Here is a 25,049-nt window from a genome sequence, read left to right on the forward strand (position 1 = left end):
GTCAAGCCCTGTAGAATGAGCAGCTCCTTATCTCAAAGCATGTAAAAAGTAGTTGGGGGAAAGGTGGAGATTAAAATATCATTAATGGATAATTGATCTCTATATTTTGAGCAAGTTGATTCTCATTGGGCTTTGTTAAGCTTCCACCAAAAATGTTTTTGTACTATGAAAGAAAATGTAATTTTAAGAAACTTTCCAACAAACAGTAAAGCTTCGAGAAGTTATCCATCAATGTATTTGTGATCGAAAGCAGAATTTGTTGATCCATATTGGTTTTCTGTTCTGACTTATGAAACAAATGTAGTGGTCGGATCTCCTCCACCTGAAGGCATTTTTAGAGTTTTTGGAGGCATACCATCACCTCACCATCAACTGGGGGTTAGATTGATGCATAGGTGTGATTGAATACTCACTGGCTTAAAGAAAAGTTTAAACAAAAATGACACAATCCAACTGTCAGCAGTTAAATGGCAGTTTATTTTCACTTTCCTGCTAAACCAAATATGTTTTATTATAAAAAAAAAAAAAACCTGAACAAAAGCTCCTTAGAACATAAAACGCAGATATTGTACCTGGCTTATTAAACTTACTTTACAGTATAAGCAGAGGAATACAATAAATTCAAGACAAAGTCAAGATAACCAATTTATACAGGTTATAAATGTACCCTAAAAAGTAAATATTCAGAATATCCTTCAGAACGTGAGGAAAGCCGTCCCTTTCACACTCGGCTCATAGTATTTGAAATGAAAAGTGATTGGTGCATCACCACAAGGCCACACTCCCACCCTACTTTTTACAGCCTCTACTGATTTTACAAAGAATAGCAAATACAAAAAGTATTAAAAAAAAAAAAAAAAAAAAAAAAAAAAAGATTCTGAACTCCCTTAAATAGCTATGGACAACATTATGCCACATCCTCTTCCTTTAACAACCTGGTATGCCATTGCAAACCTCAGAACGTTCATGCGATTTTCCTTTGCCAGTACCCTCGGACATAAAACAGGCAAACATATATTTCCCCAGTGGCACAGATTTGGATACTGGAATTTGGAAAGCCATAAGCAACACAACTGTACTTGCATTTCTAATGGCACAATTCACATACCTATTTCTTAGTTTTACAAAATGACTGGCAAAACCTTTTAGTCATTTTGAATGCACTACCGACCAGTATCATGAAAACACATGCCATGAAGAGTATTATTACCTCAGCTACTTAGGCTTTGCCATTCTGAAACAGCAGAGTGACAAAAATATGCCCATGGAATGCAACAAGGCCTGCATACTCACTGCCAGCCCTCAACCATCCATTATTTACAATCTTATCAATCACTGCACCTCTGTGAAAGTCTGGTTATGAGGCGGACAACAGATGCAGAATGGATAGTTTACAGGAAGAGGACACACACAAACAAATTCAGGAGTGTTTGAAGGGTAGAATGGAATAAGGCATTAAAGGAGAAGGAAAGCTCAGAGGCATCTTATTGCCAATAGATTAACCACAATAGTGCAAGCTAGAACACTATATTTATTTTGCAGAATGTTTTACCATGCCTGAGTAAACAGCTCTAGAAGCTCTCTGTTTGTTTATGATAGCAGCTGCCATATTAGCTTGGTGTGACATCACTTCCTGCCTGAGTCTCTCCCTGCTCACTCATAGCTCTGGGCTCAGATTACAGCAGGGAGGGGGAGAGGGAGAGAGGAGCAAACTGAGCATGCTCAAGCCCTAGCCCTGGAGGTTTAAGCTTAAAACAGGAAGTCTGATACAAAAGCCCATGTGTACACAATAGAAGGAAAGAAATGCAGTGTTTCTTTTGACAGAGGACTCAGAGCAGCATTACTTTGAGGGTTTACTGGTGTATTTATATAAACCTTTCTGATAAAGCTTACTTAGTTTTAGCCTTTCCTTCTCCTTTAAAAAGTGAACATGTCCAGGACAGAGAGAAACCCACATCGCGGTACCAAAACATAAGCATTATTTTTTTCAATGCTAGCAAAGAACCATTAAATCTAGACTACGCCTATGGACTTTCAGCAGGAGGGCTCACTTTTATTATTTAAGAAGCACTGCTTTCATTACAGAATATACAATCTATAATGGATACTGTAGCTTCCAAATCTGTGCAACATGGAGTATCCGTTGGAGCAGAATCTGAAATGGATCTGGAGAAATGAAGGCCCGCAATTTACCTGCAACAACAAATAGGTAATTAAAAACCAATGATATGGCTTTAGTAATACCCAAAGAGGGAATAAAGATGACTTACATGGCTTGATGGTTGAAGATATTTGAAAGTTGGAAGCCCTGTTGTGTTGCCAGATTGAGAGCTGGGGTAAGTGCTAGTAAGAAGTATAAAACTATTAGCATCTCGAGGAAGATCAGATAAGATAAAACATCCTCATCAAACTTCTCTTAAGCCTTACCAGTGAGTGCTGGGTTTAGTGCAGTGAGTGGAAATGCTCCATTTAACTGCAGAGCAGCTTGGGCAGCAAGTGGAATTTGTAAGCCTGTCCCTAAGGAAAGAGAACATCATAAACACGACTTGAAAAAGTTTAGTACATTAGCATTTTATCACTAAAAAGAATTTAAAGTTTCCATCAAACAGGCATGTCACACTAGCCAGAGGGATATTATAATATAAAGCTATAAAACTCTGGCATCCATGTAGCAGCAGACATTATAAACAAAATGTATAATACAAAGAAAATGCATTAAGAGGCCACATAATGGGTAATGTACACACAAGTGGTGATTGGTATGCGTGGACTGTATGTGTGTTACCATTAATACTCCGGTGAACCGACTTGGCCAAACCTGAAAACTGGCCAATGGAGGATCCCTGCTGCCATGTGTGAACTGCAAGGCCCTACATCAGGAGTGCCCAAAATGTAGATTGGGATCTACCAGTAGACCTTTAGCTGGTGATCAGTAGATCTCAAGACACTGTCAACAAACAGCTTGTCTAAATCACACTCCTATTCATGCTTTTCATTCAGATATTTATTATGTTAAAGTTACGTAAGGAATAGTTGTTTGTTAAATATAACAATATACATTTTCTCATAAATCAAGGTTTAAGGAATATTTTCCATGAAACAGAATACTAGCAATACTTTTATGGATGTAGATCATAATGTGACAACATCACTAAAAGTAGTAAAGTATGGGCACTTCTGGGCAATATCCAATTGCTTTGACATCCCAAATCACTGTGCATTGCACCATACAACCTGCTCTCTGCAGAGAAGTTAAACTAAACCCTGTTAACATACAGTATGTGCCTTGAATTCACAGCTGTAATACCATCAGCAGAAAGTGTGCATTCCAAATGTGAAGTCATTGGAAATTAGATTGGCTCTATCACAACCATAATTATAGGCCTGCTAGCCATCGACTTAACATACTTGTGCTGCTGCATTTCTAAACATGCACTGTTGGTGGATAAAAAGAATACCTGTGGTCTAGGCAATATCAATCCAATAATTGACATCACAATTACATAAAGTACCTTGGGCCAGCTTAGCCATAAGTTGCAGGCGACCAGTTGCTCCCAGGCCAATGCCATTGCGCTCAAGTTCATCACTATCCAGGAATGAAGCATCACCACCGCCTGTCACATGTCCAACTTTCATGGGTTTCCCTGCTAGTTCAAATCCATTCAGTTGTTCTAGAGCACGCCGAGCACACTCTGCATCTGTGAACTGGGATATAAGAACAAACTGACACTTTGCTCAACCAGCATCACATAATTCAAGCATTTCTGCAAGTTACAGAACTACTTACTGTAATGAATCCAAAGCCCTTGGATCTTCCAGTATCTGGTTCTTTCAAAAGCTGAATGTTTTCTATCTGTAAAGAGAGGTTATACAGTGACTAGTGTATACAGATTTAACAAGTTACAAAAGCAGCAATTTAACATCCCATTCCTTATGCTAAGACATGATGTCCCAAAAAAGGACTAAAAATAAAATTGCCTGAAAAAAAAATCAGCATAAACGTTTTAGAGGCTTAGATTTGGCAGTGTATATACATCACTAAGCCCAAAAAAAGCTTTAAAAAAAAAAAAAAAAAAAAAAAAAAAAAAAAGTGATACTGACACAAGAAATGACTCAAAATATTAATGTACATTAGGGGCAGATTTATTAAGGGTCGAATTGTAAATTCTATTTTTCGATTTTTTTTTTTTATGGTCAAAACTGTCAAATTAGACTAGGGAATTATCCGAACTCGATTCGAGTTTTTTTTTTAAATTTTGAATTCAATTTTCGAGATTTATCATACTCTGGCCCTTTAAGAATTCGAATTTGACTAGTCACCACCTAAAACCTGCCTAATTACTGTATAAGTCAACGGGAGAGGTCCAGTGAGCAATTTGGAGAGGTTTGCAAGTCTTCCTGACATTCGAGTTTGATCAAGTTTGATTTGAATTCGATACATGTTTTCGACTCTGTAAAATTTGTCTGAGTTTAAAATATTTGATTTTTATAATAAATTATCGAATTTTGAGTAAAATCGAATTCATGCGAGTTAAAAAAAAAACAAAAAAAAAAACAAAAAAAAAACTCACATGAATTCGAAATTTCAATACTGATAAATGTGCTTCCAGGTTACCTATAGGTCATGTTGATCACTAATCATTGGTAGGGCCACTTTTGTAAGTAATGGTTACTTGAAGTTCTTAAACCTGACTGTCCCTTCTCAGCCTGGCAAGGGTTTCTGATGCTAACAAACTACTGCTGCACAAATAGGGCAGCCCCCTCATAAAGGAACATGATGGATCAGGTATTCAGGTAATATAAAAGCATTGGGCAAATACTTTTATGGCAAAATTATTAATAGCATGCAAAGACAATGTTATGGTAGATGTAAAAGAAAAAAAAAAGTTTAATTTCTGGTGTCAGTATCTCTTTAATGGATGAGGAAAGGTAAACTATACTGAAAGGTAATAAGGCAGGAGCCTGTTAAATAAACTGCGTTGCCTGCGTATTCCATGGTATTTAGTCCGTTATCTCTTCCCCTACTCCTATTCTTAAATGGGTGATTCACCTTTAAGTTAATATTTAGCATCTTATAGAATGGCCAATTCTAAGCACATTTTCAATTGGTCTTCATTATTTATTTTCTAGTTTCTGAATTATTTGCCTTCTTCTGACTCTTTCCAGCTTTCAAATGGGGGTTATTGACCTCATCTAAAAAACAAATGCTCTGTAAGGCAACACATGTATTGTTATTACTACTTTTTATTATTCATCTTTCTATTCAGGGCTCTCCTATTCATATTCCAGTCTCTTATTCAAATCAATGCATGGGTGCTAGGGTAATTTAGACCCTAGCAACCAGATTGCTGAAATTGCAAATTGGGGAGCTGCTAAATAAAAAATGAAATAACTCAAAAACCACAAAAAATAAAATCAGAAAACCAATTACAAATTGTCTCAGAATATCACTCTCTACATCATATTAAAATTTAATTGAACGGTGAACAACCTCTAACTGTGGCTTAAGCCACCAGGCTTCATGCTCTTTTCCACACCAATTATCCAGGAGCAACATATGTGGATATGATGTTTGCGGAGTCTCAGCACTTTTCATAAAATTCAGAGGATGGGTCAAGCAGCTTCAAAAGAATGCCAGCTAATAATTTGGCACATATGACACTAGTGCAGAGGAGATTTTGTACTTTGTTGTACATCTGCTAACCTGGGGTATTAAAGGACAAGGAAAGTTAAACTAAAGCATTAGCTAGAAATGTTGTACAATATGTTTTGGGCTTCTGTACCAGCCCCAGGAAACCACAGCCCTTTAACTGGGAAGATTTGTGTCTCCAAAGATGCCCCAGTAGCTCCCCCATTTCTGCTGATTCACTGCACATTCTCTGTGCTGCTGTCACTTACTGAGCTTAGGGATCGACTCATAATATACAGTACACATAGAATATAAATGCCACAGTATAAGGTATTAATATGGATAATTACTACATGGCAACACAGAAACCAGTGCATCAGAATTAAATAATCGGCCTTGTAACATCAACTTATATTACAGACAAAACCTCATTTTCTGCTTGATAATTTGTGACAACCCCTAAACTTAGCTTCTCAACAGCTGTTTAGAGCCAATTGAGCATATGAGTATCACAGACACTTTCCAAGATGGTGACCCCCTGTGACAAGTTTAAAGTCCTGGATCATTGCTGCTATTAACAAGCTGAAAATGTATGCTGGTGCAATAAGTTCAGTATATAAAACATGGCATATTTAGCCCTATTCATTTCTAGGGTTTAGTTCTCCTTTAAAGAAGCAGATCTCTCCATGGTGCTCACTGAAAAGTACCCTGGGCCAGTGCAGTTTTCTGCTAACAGGAGCAACAGGCCATGGTTATCAGGCAAGTGATTAATGGGAGGTGCCAAATGTTAGTCACATGACATGATTGTAATCACCTGCCTTATATTTTGACCTGGTGTGTTCCAGGCCTTCCTTCTCCTCTAAAGGGGATTCTAATCATGTGTACTTCCCCTGCATCCTATGAAAGCTGCCTGTAGTCCGACACATTTGGGAATCATCAACGTGTTTTGCGGATTGCTTTAAAACTGGGCAGGCTTTTAGGCAAGCCTTGTAATACATAACTTGTGCTTAAAGGGAAAGCTACAATTATATGAAAACCAGGGGTTAATATTCACAAATGAGTGTAAATGTTCTACAGGTCAGAACAACAAATATTCAATAAAGAGTATAAACTTGCGAGTAATTTACTAGCAAAGATGCTAAATGGCAACAGTACAGCAGCAACCAATCAGCAAAAAGTTTAAAACAAATACTTTTAAGCTCACGCCCTTCAAAAACAGAATTCAATGAAGAATCTTTTAAAAAATGTATGCTTTAAAGTGAAAATGAAACTTTTATAAAAGGGGGTTTTGCACCACCAGACACTGGAGAGCTGGTGCAGGAAAGGAGCAGGATTGGATTAATAAGGCAAGATTTTAAAGGGATACCGGAGGAGGTAAAAAAAATGCATCAGTTCCATAATTAAATTGAGTTGATCCACATGAACAGTAGTAGATGAAAATAGGTTAACCAATTGAAATAGCAAGTGGGTGGGCATCATAACAGTAGATTCTTTTTCTTTTAAGCTCTTACTCTTTAGGGTAGGACTTCATGATGCGAGAGGAGCCGACACGTCGCAATGTCAGATAAATGTAGTTCCTACCTGCAATTTCTCCTTCACTTCCCTTTTCTTTAGAACATCCGACACCTCGCATGCGTTTTGTCACATTGCGACGTGTCGGCTTCTCTCGCATCGTGAAGTCCTACCCTTAATGTTCATTCTCCAGTTATAGGACTTTAAATGCCATGGCCTTTGTTCCCCGAAATTAAAGTGGTGTTTCACCTTTCAGGTAACTTTTAGTATGTTATAAAATTCTAAGCAACTTTTCCATTGGTTTTCATTATTTATTTTTTATAGTTTTTTAGTTTTTTGCCTTTTTCTTCTGACTTTTTGCAGCTTGGGCATCGCTGACCCCTTCTAAAAAAAAAAAGAAATGCTCTGTAAGGCTACAAATGTATTGTTACTTTTTATTACTCTTCTTTCTATTCAGGCCTCTCCTATTCATATTCCAGCCTCTTATTTAAATCAATGCATGGTTGCTAGGGTAATTTGGACCCTAGCTACCAGATTGCTTAATATGCAAATTGAAGAGCCGCTGAATATAAAGCTAAATAACTCAAAAACCTTCCATAATAAAAAATGAAAACCAATTGCAAAGTCACTCTCTACATCATACTAAAAGTTATCCCAAAAGCTGAACAACATGTTTAAAGCAGGAGAAGCACACCGTTTCAATGCCATGGGTGTGAATTCATGCGAGTTTTTATAAACTTTTATATACTTGATTTTACTCTAAATTCAATTGGGCGTTTATTAATTTAAAAAAAATCGAATATCTTAAACTCTGACAAATTTTACAGACCCGAAAACTCAAATCTAATTTGACCAAACTTGAATCAAGTTTTTTCTCCCATTGACTTATACATGAATTCGACAGGTTTTAGGTGGCTAATATTCTAATTCTTAAATTTGAATCGAGTTTGGATAATTCACTAGTTGAATTTTACAGTTTTGACCATAAAAAAAATGTGAAAATTTGAATTTTCAATTCAACCCTTAATAAATAGGCCCCATAATGTTGCAGCTAGCTCACTTGCATTATTTAACTGGGTGAGCAGAGTATGGCTGGCAACATTAAAGGGATGTTCTGACAGAATAAATTTCAAATATATATATCAAAGGTACATATAAATGCTTACTTTTCCAAATGGCTCAAAGATGCCTCTCAGCATTTCCTCTGTGATATTAAAATGTAGGGATCCTACATACAGACGCATGGGCCCAAAGTTCCCCCTCTGCAAGTTGTTTGACATGGCTGCCAGACGATTCTTTTCTGCCTGCAATGGATATCAGATATGAGCAATGTTACCAGTATGAGGACATTTAAACCAGCAGTATAAAAGCGCTTGTCTAGTGATTAGGCGAGAGATTACATTAGCAATTCACTGTAAGGGCCTAGTCTGCAAGTGGTAGAAGAAATATCAGTGGGTTTTTTTCTGTTTCTTCAAAGAAATATAAGTAATAAAAGAAACAAATATGAAGCAGTGTCAAATCTGTGCTGACAATTTACTTTTCTCCCTGATGTAACCAAAGGTTAAATAAATAATCTTGCTTCAGTTACTGTGCTTAAAAAATAATATAATGAAGAGCTTTACCACTTTTCTTACCTGTGAAGCTTGAACAATTATTGGAACGCCCAGTAACCTCTGTCCTGTTAATCCAATGGCCAGCGGCACAGAATGAATCTCACAAAACTCTACATATGCAATACCCTTGGACCGACGAGAGTTCCTGTCTGAAATAATCTTCACATCTCGCACCTGGAACATAAAATGAGCGTACACAGGAATATGGTTGCCAGGTACTTAAGAGGAGTAAAAGTAAAGGGGACCCGTCACCCTAAAAAATAATTACAAATCCTGTTTTATGATGTAAGTCAAGCAAAATAAACTTCACTTACACTATATACATGATTTCAAATGTCTTTCTTTTAATCTTGTAAATCAGATAAAACAGGCAGCAGCCATTTTGTAGACACTGTTATTAAGGCAAGTTAAAATCTTGCCAAATCATGCAAAAATCTTGTTTTTGCACCAAAATGGGACACCTGATGCCCATGCCCTGGCTACAAAATATAATGTTGAAGATGAAGGGGGAATGTAAAGAGAGCAGTGACATCTAGGAATTGCAGAATGGAAAGTGAAAGTAATTGCCTGCCCCGCATAGAGGAGGGGCAGGCAATATATGATTGTCGGCTGACCAGTTTAAACCAATATGGTTGTTTTAATAAAAAAAAGAATTTGGGTTTAATAATTAATTTTTAAAAGGACTTTTATAATACAGATTTCCATGTGTGGGTGACAGGTCCCCTTTAAGACAACCAGTCATACCTTGCCAACAGCAGAGAAGAAGTCCTCTAGATCCCGTGATCGAATGCGAGCTGCTAGTTGCATGCAGAAAACTGTACGTGCATCTCGTTCCTCTGGGGAGAGAATAGCCTCAGGTTCCCTGAAAATAGCATAAATATAACTTATTGGTCATATGGCAGTTCTGCACATGGGAAGCTTTCCAATCTATCATTCCAGTAAAAATTGTATGTTTATCTTGAAGTGATTAGCTTTAGCAGTGATATTAATAATAATCTAAAAATGTATTCATTGTGCCAACCCAAAAATACAGCAACCAACATCATCAGTGGTGTTGACATTACATCACACCCACATGCTTCATTCTTTGCAATCACAATTTCTAGTTCCTGCACAGCTAATTACCATTACCCTGTAGAAACCAATGATGTCAGTAGCATCCATGCATATGAACGGAGTAGGATTCAGCCATCCGGTCATGAGTAGTACATGGTACCTTCTCCAGGTTACTTCTTTTGGTTCAAAACAAAACAGATCTTTGCCAATTTGCCAACTTGTGCTGAACCTTCAGCATCGGGGCTGCAATCAAAGTCCAATGTGCTCCTGAACCAGTTCATTTCCTATCAAGCCTCAATAATTGGCTGAGCCAGATATAGTGGGAAAACCATTTTTGTGTCCCAATATATGTATCAGTAATCTGCCAACTCGGTCAAGAGCAGCCAAGTCATTGACAGGCAATATCAACAGTGTATGGCCATATAAAAATAGTAATGATATGTTTCTAGAAAGGACAGAATACACAAATCACCTACATCTCACCATATCTCTCCTAGTATGGGTATGATGCTCCTGTAGGCTGGATTGCAAATAAAATCCGTACTCTAGCCTTCAGGATGATCATGTTGTCCCAATCCCAGCATGACGGACAGATCTGGCTCTCCAAGCCCTGCACATTTTAGAAAATTGGAGTAATGGACCATAAGGGTAATGCTGGGATAGGAAGAGATTTGTGCAAAAAGATAAGTGCATTACACCTCAAAGACGCCTCCTCATTTATAACAGTTACAGGAGAGAGTCATTTATAGTGATATGAAAATGACACCCATAAACTGCAATGGGTGAAAAAAAATTGTTGTGTAACAAAAATTTTTGTAGCACTGCCTAGCTCATTAAAAAAATTGTCACCCATAGACTACAATACATTTTGGCGAATGTTCACAGTTTTGCGAATTTTCGGCAAAGTGAAACAGATTCACGATCACTATTACTTTTGAGGCAGTCTGTAAAAAAAATGTATAGAACATGTGGCTTTAAGAACATTTAATAATGCATTCTGCAGGGCAGCAATGATGTCATTGTAAAAAACGGCATTTTTTTTACATTGTTCCCAATTTGAATGTATAAATTAAATTCAGCAGAGCATCACACATCTGCATCTATGTAGTCCCCATGTTGTTTGTGGCTAGTCTCACTTTTTTAATAGAGTAATGATGCAAAAGCAACATCTTATACGGGGCTGAATGAATTTCAGGTTGCGACGGTTGCTTGTTTTCAAAGGTATAATATGCTCCACAAGATCCATTTTGTGGAAGGTAGCCTGTAGGGTTGATTTGTGCACTTAACGGAAATGTTAAGCAAGATAAAAAGTTATGATGGAAGTTAAAATAGGGAAGCCATATGCACCTACTAAGAATAACCTACCCACCCAATTTGACGTTCCTTATCCTTAAAGTGGCCATATTAAGTGGCATAGTGTTTGATGTGTTGGATGTTTTCTGTTCTGTCTATCGACTGTTAATTTACGTTGAATGATATACATATCTAACACTAATAGAACACACAATAAGCAAAAGTACCTTGGGGGGGTCTTTTGTTTGTTTCGTGGACTGCGGCTCCTACTACGGGTGTGACGCCGTCTAAAATAAATAAATAGATAAAAAGTTACATCAGATGGTAGAAGAACTGTTAACAGGTTTTAAACATAATAGCAGCTGTGCCACATACAAAGTTGTTACTAGAGATTCTATGAAAGGAGATCACTCATTTTTAATAGGCAAGTCATCCCAAAATAAAAACAATTCTAAACAACTTTCCAATATACACGTATTAAAAATTTTCAGTGTTTTGTAAAAAGCATTAACTCTTGTCACTTTTTAAACAATGTTGCAAAAGTCTGAATTCCCCAGCAAAGACAGGTCCGTTAATCAGCGTTCTTGTCTTACATTGTACCAACAGTCTGAGCCATCAGGGCAGACAATAGAAATAAACAAACACTGCTTTCAATAGCAATACATATACAAATAACTGACAAATCTGCAGTTGCTAAGGGCAGTGGAACACAGCAAGATTTGTCGCATGCGATTTTTTAGATGCTGCTGCGGGCTACAAATCTCCCAAAAATGCCTCTCCATTGCTGGTAATAGAAATCGATGGCCGTATGTCCAACTGAAAGCTAAATCGTCCGCAGCCGCGTCTAAAAAACTGTGGGCAACAAATCTTTCAGTGTGTCACTGCCCTAAAGTAAAGCCTTGTTAAATATATGAATTCTTAATAGTTCCATTAACATCAGGAGGTTTTACCTACAAATATACAAATAAAACTCAAATTTATCTCACATTTTTATTAAACCAAGTTTAACCAAACTCCCAACCACAAAACAACTCGAAAAAACTCTAGCAAAAACCCTAATCGTACAAATTTTTCAGATTTGGAGGCTGAATCACTCCATCTTTTCATCAACGCCCAAAACCCTGATTTTTTTCAGATTATCGGACGAAACCCAGCACAGATCACGATATCTTCAAATTGTAAAAGGGACATCTCCATTGACTTATACATGACCTTGGCAGGTTTGAGATTTTCCAATTATGACTTTTTGCAGTTTCGGGGTATAATAAATCTCGAAAATTACATTTTTTTTTTCTTATAAAAATTTTAGTTTTCCCCACAAAAACCTCGACCACAACAAGTTTAGTAAATAACCCCGTAATGTCTCGTAACCAAATAGATGAAGATTACTAATCTTAGAACTGATGCTAAACTGCATTCATTATATGCGTAAGCGAGATTTTGTGTACTCACTGTTAAATCTCTTTCTCTTCAGTCACTTGGGGGACACAGGGACAGTGGGGTATAGCTGGTACATCCAAGAGGGCAGGACATAACAGTAGGAAAAACTAGCCCCTCCTCTACTGGCTATACCCCCAGCAGGCAGAGCTTAGATCAGTTTGTACCAAAGTCAACAGGAAAATTTTATTAACCGTAAACAACTTAGTACTAAGCATAACTTGTCTGATGGAAAAAACGAGGGCCTCAGTCCAGGGAGGGAAGCACTGTGTCCCCCGACTGAAGAGATAGAGATTTAACGGTGAGTATACAAAATCTCCCTTTTTCTGAGTCATCTTGGGGGACACAGGGACGTACCAAAGCTGTCGCCTAATTCCTCCGGGTGGGAGAGTGAGGATTAAGTGGAAGTTGCCACTGCGGCTTGAAGCACCTTTCTGCCAAAGAGAGTGTCAGAAGCCGCAACGGTATCGAAATGGTAGAATTTTGAAAAAGAGTGGACAGATGTCCACATAGCTGCCTTGCACAGCTGTTCTGCTGATGCTTGGTTCCTGAATGCCCAGGACGTACTCACCCACCTAGTAGAGTGGGCTGTGAGTCTAGATTTTGTGGCCGCCCCTCCTTGGTGGGGGCCTGAAGGAATGACTAGTAAGGCGTCCACCTTGCGAATGTCCTGGACTCTGTGCAGGTAGAACTTTAGAGCTCTGACATGATCCAGAGTTTGTAGAGCCTTCTCCTTAGGATTGGAAGGTGAAGGACAGAAGGTCGGTATCGTAATCTCTTGGTTTAAGTGAAATTCAGATACTACTTTTGGCAAAAAGGATGGAATAGTGCGTAGGACCGTCCTATCATGGTGAAAAACTAGGAAAGGCAGCTGCATGACAGTGCGCTGAGTTCTGAAAAACGTCTTGCAGAGCCAATAGCCAGAAGGAAGAGTTTTCCAGGTAAGCCAGAAAAGTGGTACTGATCCTAGCAGTTCGAATGGAGGGTCTTGAAGGGCTCGAAGGACTAAGGTGAGGTCCCAAAGAGGAGTTGGTGCTCGAACTGGAGGAGCCATATGTGCTACCCCTTGCATAAAAGTCTTGACATCAGGCAAAAGAGCAAGTCGTTTCTGAAAAAGGAATGATAGAGCAGAGACTTGTGACTTAAGAGAGTTTAGGGATAAACCCATGGATAGGCCCTCTTGCAGGAATTCCAGGATGTTAGGAATGGAGAATCGTCTGAACTGCGTCTTGTGATGTACTCACCACTGGTGGTAGGTAGACCAAATAAGCCCTTGCTGAGACAGGCTTTCTGGCTGCGCACATGGTGTTAGCTACTAGCCTGGAAAACCCCTTCTGGGTTAGGATTTTGGTTTCAAGAGCCACGCTGTCAAATTTAGATTTGTTGGGTTTGGATGACGGATTGGTCCTTGGGTTAGAAGATCCGGGATTTGGGGCAGGGTCCAAGTCTCTGCCACGGACATGTTGAGAAGGTCCGTGTACCAGGAGCGTCGAGGCCATCTTGGTGCTATGAGGATGAGAGTGGTCTGCTTTTGTTGAAGTTTCCTGAGAGTCCTGGGTACAAGAGGCAGGGGTGGAAAGGCGTAGGCCAGATGGAAGTGCCACTTGGCTGTTAGAACGTCAGTTGTTATGGCTAGTGGATCCCTGTATCGAGCTAGAAACGCTGGGACCTTGCGGTTGTGCCTGGTCGCCATAAGATCCACCTCTGGGGTGCCCCACATATGTGTTATTTCGTGGAAGATCTCGTCCTTCAATGACCACTCTCCCGGGTCTAGGGATTTTCTGCTTAGATAGTCCGCTTCCCAATTTAGCTGCCCTGGGACGTAAATGGCTGAGAGATGGGCCTGGTGAGTCTTGGCCCACTTGAAAATGAGGTTGACGTTGTCTAGTGCTCCTCTGCTTCTTGTGCCCCCCTGGTGGTTGATATAGGCCACCGCCGTGGCGTTGTCGGACTGTATCTTTACAGCCTGGCCTTGTAGAATCTGCTGCCAATGGATTAGGGCTAGATGGATTGCACGGATCTCAAGCAGGTTGATCTGTAGTTTCATTTCCCGTGAATTCCACTGACCTTGAGCAGAGCGGCCCTCGAGAACTGCTCCCCAGCCAAACAGACTAGCGTCCGTCGTGAGGATGCGCCAATTTGGCTCTCCCATGGATTTGCCCGAGGAGGGATGGGTGTTGTCTAACCACCAGAGGAGAGATGCTCTTGTCTTGCAGGAGAGTCGGATCTCTTGAAGATGGGATTTCCTCTTCCAAACCCTCAGAATATTCCACTGGAGCTCCTGCAGATGAAATTGGGCGAATGGTACCGCTTCTATGGTGGACACCATGACCCCTAACACCCTCATGCAGAACTTGACCGAGTATTGAGGTCTCTGGAGGAGTGACCTTACCAAGGCTTGGAGATGACTTACCTTCTCTTGAGGGAGATAAATCCTCTGCATTTGCATATTGAACTTGCGTATTGACCATGGATTGGCTGGGTGTTAGAGAAGACTTTTCTAGATTTAAGACCCAGCCTTGTTCCTGGAGCATGTCCATGGATGTCTGGAGAGTGCCTTAATTAGCAGGTCGTCCAGGTAGGGTGTGATGGAAACTCTGGTATTGTGAATCACTGCTGTTGCTGCTGCCATGATCTTGGTAAAGACCCTCGGGGCAAACATTAGCTTGAAGGGAAGGCTTGTGAACTGGTAGTGGCAATTTTGGAGTGCAAATCACAAATATCGCCGATGCGGAGGGAAAATGGGATCATGAAAGTAGGCATCCTTTATGTCGAGAGAAATCAGAAATTGCCCCGGGGACATCGCCGCAATGACTGATTTGAAAGACTCCATCTTGAATCTTCGTTGATGAAGAAATTTGTTTAGTTCCTTGAGATCCAAAATGGGTCTTACCGATCCGTCCTTCTTGGGTACTACAAAGAGGTTTGAATAGTAGCCCTTGAAAAGTTCTGTGACAGGTACGGGAATGATTACCTGCACTCTTAGAAGGGTTGAAATTGCGCATAGGAAGGCTGTCTTTTTGTCTGAGTCCTGTGGCAGTCTGGACATAAAGAAACGATGGGGGGGGGAGTTGAGGCAAGCCCCGGTAGCCCCGGGTTACTACCTTGTGGTTCCAAGAGTCTTGAATGAGTGTGGTCCACACTTTAGCAAAGCTACCAAACCTGCCCCCTATCGTTCTTGTGACTGCCCTTGTGCTGTCATGCCAAGGCAGTCTTGTCTCAAGTCTTGGGAGTGTGCTTCTTGCTCTGCCAGGGAGGTCTCTGTTTACCACTAAAACGTCCTCGGTTTGCAAAGGACTGTCGAGGTGGTGATGATCTTGTGTGCTTGGTCTGGGAGCCACAAAAAAAACGTACCCATGCGGAAGGAGGGACGAGCTTTAGGCTGAGGTTACTAGGGTACTCTTGCCCCCTGTTGCTTGGCTGATAATCTTATCCAGGTCAAGTCCGAACAGAAGCATGCCTTTAAAGGGAATGGAGGTTAGAGAATTCTTTGAGGAAAGGTCTGCTGACCACAGTTTCATCCAAAGTGATCTGCGGGCTGCCACAGAGAGTGCCGATGATCTGCTGATGACCTGATGTGCATCGAGTGAAGCCTCACACATGTAATCATTTGCTTCTTTAATTTGGGAAGCACATTGGGAAAGCTCATGGTAGGGTGCCCTGGAGGCAAAGGCAGAGAGTAGGGAGTCTGACCAGGACTGGACTGCCCTGCTGACCCATGCGATGGCTAGGACAGGTCATAGAGAAGTGCCCGAAGCTGAGAACGCAAAGCGTACAAAGCTCTCTAGTTTCTTATCCATCGAAGCCCTGAAAGACGAAGCATCCGGGACAGGAAGAGCGGTGGTTTTGGAAAGCCAGGATACCGGCGGATCAACAGAAGGTGGCATTGACCACTTTTCTGTAAGCTCCTTAGGAAATGGATAGAGCCTTTGAAATTTTCTATTTGTTTGAAAACGTCTCTGGAGTATCCCCATTCCTGTTATATGATCTGATCAAGTTGAGAATGAGAAGGGAACACAGGTCTTACTATGACGTTTAAACAGACTCTTTGCCATGTCAGATGATGCTCCTGGGTCTTGAAGATGTAGAGTTTCAAGTACCGAGGTGATAAGGGCATCCACAGACTCTGAAGAATTCTTGTGCGATTCCTCACCCTCTTTGGCTGTGTCCGATGAAAGCTCACCTTCTGAGCGATCAAAATCCTCTCCGGAATCTGGTAAGGATGGTGAAAAACATCTGGGAGGAGAATAGCTCTCATCCTCGGATGGAGAAGGAGCTCTGCGCTTAAAAACTCTCCCCTTGGGCTTGTCCAGATGGGAAAGCAGTTTGTCCAGTGACTGGGCTAATTTTGGTATTCCGGAAGCTAACTGTGATGCCCAATCTGAATGATGGAATGATGATTCCCTTTGACAATCCTGGTCTTCCTGGGGAGGAGCAGGTTCTGGAGGTTCAGGACCAATCTTAGGTGGTTTGCACTCAGCACATAAAGGCTCTTTGTGCCCGTGTGGCAAATGTTTGCTGCACAAGCTAAATATCTTACTTGGGCAGAAGGTGCCCCCTTGGAAAAAAGCCTGTCACCAGATCCTTCAGACATGGTAGTAACAAAGCACTATAGTAGTATATAAAATTAGATGGATGTACCAGCTATACCCCACTGTCCCTGTGTCCCCAAAATGACTTGGAGAAAAATGTTTTCTTGAGCAGATTATTATTTTGGCCACAACTGCTTTTTAACAGTGATTCTTACCCAGGGCTGCGGTGTCGTGATCGCTCATCTCTGTGCCTATCGTGGCTCCGTGAACTATGACGCCTACTACGACTTCGGCTCCTGCGCCTATGTTCATGGCTGCGACGACGATCTCTGCTGCTTCGCCGCTTGTGGTGGTCCCTACTTCGACTGCGGCTAAGGGCAGATTAAAAAGAACAAAATTCAGAGATTGCAAGCCACAGTATATGATCTGTATCTTCTAGGAAAAAAGCCCTCAACAAAATATGAAGCAAATATCAATCAGAATTATAGCCTTTAAGTACAAATATTTCACTATTTAAGTGATGAGATGTATAATACAGATGACTGAAAATTAAAAAAAAATTAAAAAGATAGAAACAAACCTTCTTTTGCGATCTCTGCTTTGAGTGCGACACCTTTTCTTACTGGTGAAGAAGTGGGAAAGTTCAAGTAATGATTAAACAAACATGTAAAAGTTTGGGAATTTATTTAATAAAAGAATGTTCAAGACAACAAGGCAAAATAATGAAGAGCACAACCCCCCTAAATGGAAAACTAAACCCTAAAAGCAAATACGGCTAGAAATGCTATTTTCTGTAAATGGAGCTTAATGCACCAGCCTAAAGTTACAGATCAGTAATGGTCCAGGCCTTCAAAATTGTTACAGCAGGTTTCCATCTTGGATTTTGATACTTGTGTCAAGTACACTCAAAAAATGTTGGACAATCGTCACACAGTCTTTGTTTTTGAGTGTACTTAAATGTATTTTTGAGTCTATGACTTTATCTTTGCTTAAGGTCTATTCTTAAAGGGGTTGGTTGTTCACATTCCAAAATTTTTTTCAGTTCAGTTGTTTTCATATTCACCAGAAATAAAAACTTCTTTCAATTGCTTTACATTTTTACCAGTTTTCCAAAATCGAAGTGAAATGTTCCTGTAGTTCAGTAATCCAGGTAGATTGTGAATGGTTACAATTTGCTACATTATTGATACATTGTTCCAGTAGCATCTGTGGAATATTAGCAACTATTGTATCAATTAGAACATCTGCCTTTAATAAAACTCAGTGTAGGATTACACTGACGATTTTGGCGATTTTGTTGCACACTGCAACAAAACGCATGCAACAAATCGCATGCAGCGAAAATAAGGTCAGAGATAGAAATGTACAGTTGAGACAGTTGTGTCACGTCGGATCAACGATGCGACTTCACCTGACATTTCTATCTCTTACCTTATTTCCGTTGCATGCGGTTTGCCGCAGCGCTACGGATCGCGCCGGAAACGTCCGTGTAGTCCTACCCTTAGGGTTACTGCTCAGCAGGGCCAAAGATAAGAAATGTATCAATTAAATGTAGCAATTTAGAGCAGTTTACAGAGCTGCTTTAGAAAGGCACAAGGCAACATATATAACTTTAAACTTCAACATTAGAGAAATGGTCACATATAGAAAACAGAAAAGTGAAGAAAATCTATTTCTGGTGAACTATCTGAAACCAACTGAACAGAAAATAAGTGTTGGGAGGGTGAACACCCCCTTTGAATCGTGTTTCCTTTCCAATTGATTTGTTGGAAATTGATTTGTTGTTTCCTTCAGTTCTCTCACCTGCTGCTACGGTGATGGCGTTCATGGTTGCCAGTCTGATTGCTGCTGCTGCTCTCCTGTTCTTTTTTTGTCTCCTTGGTTTGACTTTCCTCCTGTTCAGCCCGACAAAAAAAATGTCATGCCGACACAAGCAGAGCACCAGGGACAACAGGATACAAGAAATGTGGGAGGTAGAAGAAGTGAGGGGAAACAGCAGAAAAAGACAGATAAAATAACATGCAGTTAGCACTATATTTTGAAGAACACTTGCTGCTGTTTATAGATGAGCAGGATTTTCCAGCCAATGACATTTTTTCCAAAATCAAGGAGTATGCATACCTTAGTGAGCTACCTGGCACACTGGCGACCCTATATGAGAGATAAACACAAGGCAGATCTATAATGTGTACCTCCCATTAAGCACCTTACCTGTGTGGTAGAGGCTGATATATATATTAGTTATATGGGTATGCTATTTCCCCACCATGACGTTTCGCACTCCTGTTCCTGGAGCAAACATACAGAGGGCACATTGCTTTACCACAAAGTAATTAGGCATAAATGTATAGTCAAAAAAAATAAATTCATCATACCACAGAGGAGTACATATGCACATCTTTTGGTGCCAGGTGCTGAGGCTGTGGAGTATTTGCCGTTTACAATAAAGCACATAAGAATAAGCAAAGCAAACATACACAACATAGGAGGGTGAAATAAACTGTCAAATACTCCTTTTAACATTTCTGGATTGTTATCAGCCACAACACAAGGGCACTACCTCATATGCAAGGCTAAGCCTTATCTAGTCAAAGTAACTAAAGATTTTTTTCAACAGAATTGAAACATTTAAAAGGAGACTGTTTAAAGGGGTGGTTCATCTTTAAGTTAACTTTTAATATGTTATAGAATGGTCAATTCTAAGCAACATTTCAATTGGTTTTCATTATTTGTTTTTTGTAGTTTTTAAATTATTTGCCTTCTTTCCAGCTTTGAAATGGGGATCGCTGACCCCAACTAAAAACAAATGCTCTGTAAAGGCAAGGCACGAATGCAGATTCGAGGAGATTTAGTAGCCTGGTGACTAATCGCCTCTTCTGCGGGGGTGACAATCTCCCCGAACTGCTTTCCCCCTGCTATAATGAGAAAACGTCAGCGCAATGGCACTTGCATCGCAATGGCACTTGCATCGCTTCGATTTCCGAAGTTGCCCGAAGTTACCTCACAAGGAAAATTTGGGCTACTTCGGAAATCGAAGCGCCGCGAGTGCATTGGTGCTGGGTTTTCTCATTATAGCAGGTGGAAGGCAGTTCGGGGAGAGGCGAAAAGTCACCAGGCGACTAAATCTCCCCGAATCTGCCCTTGTCCTTAGGCTACACATTTATAGTTTTTTTGCTACTCTTTATTACTCATCTTTCTATTCAGACCTCTCCTATTCATATTCTAGACTCTTATTCGAATCAGTGCAAGGTTGCTAGGGTAAGTTGGACCCTAGCAACCAGATTGCTGAATTTGCAAACTGGAAAGCCGTGGAATAAAAAGCTAAATAACTCAAAAACCATAAATAATGAAAAATTAAAACCTATTGCAAACTGTCTCAATATCGGTCTCTACACCAAACTAAAAGTGAATTTAAAAGGTGAACAACCCCATAAATGCTATTTGTCACACAAGGGAGATGGCACACAGGGAGATTTGGTCATCTGCGATAAATCTTCACTACTGCAGACAACGAATCTCCCTGAAATGTTTTTCCCCTGGCAAGAATGTGAATGGCCGGAGTGATGGTATACGTGTGGCTTCAGTTTCCCGAAGTCGCCCGGATTTCGTTTGTGAGGCAACTTCGGGTGACTTCGGAAAACCAAAGCAATGCTTTTGCCATCCCGCCCGCGATTCACATTCGTGCCAGTGGGAAGGCATATCGGGGAGATTAATCACCTGCAGTAGTAAAGATTAGTCACAGACGACAAGCTAAAACTGCAGTTTTTACCATCAAAAAGCAACAATTTTAATATGACATTGTGCACTAAGGACTGCATCTTGTTTGTCAGGGGTGAAAATATTATTGATCAATGTCTCCAATCAGCATTGATCAATAACATGCCTACCGCTGCATTCAAATATATTTTTACAAGTCAAGTATTTTGTAGTCTGGATATAGTAAGACTTTAAAAACAAATAAAAAAGCAACCTACTGGTTTGTTTGAAACACTGCAAAAGGGTTATTCTTTTTTATGGTTTGGGGATCGATTGTGATACCGTTAATTAATCCCAAATAAATTAATCCCAAAATAAAATGGGTTATGCACCCTTGAGTCAAGCGAAACAAATTATATAGCTAGTTCCTTTCTCTTCCATGTGGAAATTTACCATCAAGACTAGCACATGGTGCACTCAGTAAATTGTACTACCCCACCCACACAACCCCCCCATACAGATCTTTTCTTTGGTCCTGTAGTCTTGTCTCCAACCATTTTCAATGCCCTTCCTTGGAAAAGCAGGGCAAATAAGAGCACTAGGTTCTATGAAGAAAAAGGGAGCAGTGTGTTATTGTGTGTTATGGGTCTATTACAGCAAACAGGTGAATGAGGGACATCAATGCTGATGGCTACAAATCCACAAACTACAATACGTAGAAGTCTATTGGGAGAGATTAAAAATGTAATACGCCAAGTTGTGTGATATCTGAACGAGCTTATACATCAATTACAAAAGAAATAAAGGTAGGCTTTCTGCAGCCAAATGGCATCAACAAGTTTCGAGAATTAGAAAGTTTGGATTCTATCTGGGGAGATGCACTCATAATCATAACTCCAATGGTACTAGGAAAAAAAAGAGAATACAAAAAACAAAAAATCTGTGGTTTATTTATTTTTTTTTAAAGATATGGAATCCACCTTGAAAGTAGGCATTCCAATGTGCAAACATGGTAGCACTAATATATTTATCCCACTGCTTAGTAACTCACCTCTTTATTCTTGTAAGGAGCTTCCAGCATTGCTTCTATTACAATATCAAAATCATCTGAAGCCATGATTGAGGAATGATCTTGCACACAACCAAATGCCCTGCAGAGACAGAAAAAAAGATTATATATGCTCGTTAAGTTATTCAATTACATTGTAGTACCTAATGTGTCTATTTAAACTTCAGTCTCCTTTGTTAAATGCCAACATTTGCACATGATTGACATCTAGTATATATATATATATATATATATATATATATATATATATATATATATATATATATATATAGACACTGTTATTAAGGCAATTTCTGTATCACCACAAAATCTTATGTGCCCATACGCAGTGCCCTAAACAATTATAGAGCATGAGGAGTTAAGGGGGAATGTGAGGAGAGCATCAACTATGGTAGTCTTTCTAAAACAAACAACTTTTACCAATGCAGGGCAAAAGTACATTATATTTAAACAACTTTTTTGTGCTACTAAGAAGAATGAATGTTTAATTCCAAGTTCATGTATGTATCAATGTATGTATTGTAAAATATATGACTCTGTGAATGTTCGCTGTTGTAATCCAATTGTTTGGCCAACAATAGGATTAAGCCTATCATCCAATTTCTATTTTTTATTAAAGCATTCATAGCTGTTGTAGGCTCATTTAAACATCTCAGCTGTCAATCAAATATTGTCTGCCCCTCCTCTATGCCTTGAAATTACTTTCACTTTCCATTCAGCACTTTCTAGAAATCCCCACATTCCCCTGTTCTCTTCATCATTTAATTGAGATGATGCAAGACTTGCCTTAATAACAGTGTCCACAAAATGGCTCCTGTCTGCTTGTTATATTTAGGAATTCCCAGAATGAAGGAAACAAGATTCAAATAATTTATATAGTGTAATTAAAGTTCATTTTGCTTGACTAAAGTGATAAAATAGGATTATGAATAATTTTTTTGGGTGACGGGTCCCCGTTAATGACCTTATCACATACTATAATCAGTGCTTGTCAGATGTCAATTAATCTGTAGCCAGAAAATTTCTGTGCATCAGGGCTCAGAATGTCCACCCTCAATGTATTTATTTCTAAATATGAAAATATGCACTCAGTTCAGTTGTTTTCCAATTGTTCACCAAAAATTACTTTCCATGATCTGTTGCTGACGATTTTTCAAAATCCGAAGTTCAATCCAGGTGCATATTCTTAACTGTTACCATTTGCTACATTAGTTGATACATTTCTCAGCAGCATCTGTGGAATATTAGCAACTACTGTATCAATTATAACATCATTTAGGGACTCCGCTCAGCAGGGTCAAAGATATGAAATGTATCAACTTATATTTACAAAGTTGGTAACACCCCCCCCCCAGTTTCTTCAGAAAGACATAAGAAGGTGAAAAATGAAACATTAAAATTCCGTATGAGAAAAACAGTCACAATTAGAAAGTCTTTATTTCTGGTGAAATATCTCAACTGAACTGAAAATAAGTGTTGGAAGGTCTTCTGCGGGTGACCGGTGGAAAACACTTGGAGCAGATTAGTCACCCACAAAAGAGGAGATTTGTATCAGACGATAGAGTCCTGCAGCAGGTTGTGTACACGAGTGTTACCCGCAAAAACAACAGGTACCCTGCGGGGTGGCGGTAGGATTTTCGGGTTCGGGTATTGATGCGGGTCACGTTGCGGGCTCATCTAAATTTCTTATCTTTTGTAATGTTGTCTATATTTTACTCCTTTTAAAATTTTACAAAACTTTGTTCTGTCCCAGCCCACTTTTGATGATGTAACTTCCAGTTTGCATCAACATCCCTTCCTGTTTAATGGTAGTTGGCAGGTTGCAGGTAAGACGTTGCGGATCTGGGTCGGGTAGCCGATTAAAGTGGGTATATACTGTATGCAGGTTGTGGTTGGGGGTCGTGTCCACTGTCCGGGTCTTATAAATTAGTTCCGCGCAGGATTCTAGCAGACGATTAATCTCCTTATGGACCATTTCGCTAAGAACAATGATACATTGTACTACATCTAACCAGCTGCTTGTAGCGGCTACAAAATAGACAATACTGATAATGTGTGTATTTTTAACAATTCTCAGCATTAACTATGGCAGATCATTTTCTGGCGTTTTTTTTTTAGTAGCTGGCTACTAATAGTACTGTATGTCATAGTCCTAATGAATACAGTAGTCACCCTTTTTAACAGATTATTTCCAAAATGTAAGATATTTTTTTTTTAAGTGAATAGGTGTGTGAACAGGCACAGATGGCATATGAGCCACAAACCTATGCACCATGCTTAGTAATGTGAGCCTGGCATATTCCTATCATAAACCTACATTCTAGAAGATGTAACAGAGAAGGAAAATGGGAATACTTTGAACGCATCATGTGTGCCAAATCTGGGAGCAAGAGGAAGGCACGATTTAATGAAAGAGTCAAGAGAATGGAGTGGAGACCAGAGTCTCAAGAAAGAAATGACCTATAATAAAACCACAATATAATGGCTGTTAGAAAAAACAAGTAAAGCTGAAAGACGTTTGGCATTGTAGGTGGCAGCTTTAGTGTGAAGCCATTCTAATTCAACTATTGTTACTGTAACTTGACAAACCATGCAGGTAGTGGTCAAATGTATAATAAAAAATACGCATTACACCCAGAGACAATGGCCGAATTACGTAACAAGGTCGGATACTTTGCGCGTACGACGTGGCATAGTCACGCACAGCAATAGTCACGGTAGAAAAATAGCAAACGAAACCCACTCACTACAACCCTTATGAACTAAAATGATTTTTCTTAAACCAAACATCTCCTCTCACCGGTCTTAAATGTAGCGGCTCCCAACCCGATCGCACAAAATGGCGGACAGGCCTGTTTTGCTAGAGCCTTCACTTTTAGTTCCTTATTAGAGTTAGCCAATCGATACCGGATTCACAAAGGCGGGGAAAACTACAACTGACCAGTAAAAACGTGGGGAATTAATAAAAACCACCATTAGGCGGAGTAGAACCAGAACGAGTCGTGGTAAAAGCAATAGCGTTGTGATAACCAACGTTCTAAATATTAGTGTTGTGACTTTTGCGTGGTTGGTGGGTGATAGCTGATTTAAAGAACCAGTGACACCAAAATGATTTTTTGTCCCCCAATATAAATATTTAAATATGTTCACGTAAATATTAATCGTGGAGTGGTAAAAATTGTGTATTTGCTTGTTGTGAGTTCAACAAACTA

The 25,049-nt window shown here is 39.7% G+C and overlaps 1 protein-coding gene across 1 annotated transcript; it reads right to left on the reverse strand.

The window, feature by feature from the left end:
* Positions 1-1,423: 1,423 nt before the first annotated feature.
* Positions 1,424-24,656, reverse strand: rbm23.L (RNA binding motif protein 23 L homeolog; the record flags this gene model as incomplete). Its single annotated transcript, NM_001092339.1, is given in 14 exon segments — positions 1,424-2,193; positions 2,271-2,343; positions 2,428-2,517; positions 3,513-3,705; positions 3,788-3,853; positions 8,308-8,445; positions 8,776-8,928; positions 9,499-9,616; positions 11,331-11,390; positions 17,288-17,443; positions 17,653-17,694; positions 18,876-18,967; positions 21,820-21,919; positions 24,638-24,656. Coding segments are annotated over 13 exon segments (1,251 nt in total). The 5' UTR covers positions 21,886-21,919; positions 24,638-24,656.
* Positions 24,657-25,049: the final 393 nt, after the last annotated feature.

This window comes from Xenopus laevis, chromosome 1L, assembly GCF_017654675.1.
Source record: "Xenopus laevis strain J_2021 chromosome 1L, Xenopus_laevis_v10.1, whole genome shotgun sequence".
NCBI classification, from domain to species: Eukaryota; Metazoa; Chordata; class Amphibia; order Anura; family Pipidae; genus Xenopus; species Xenopus laevis.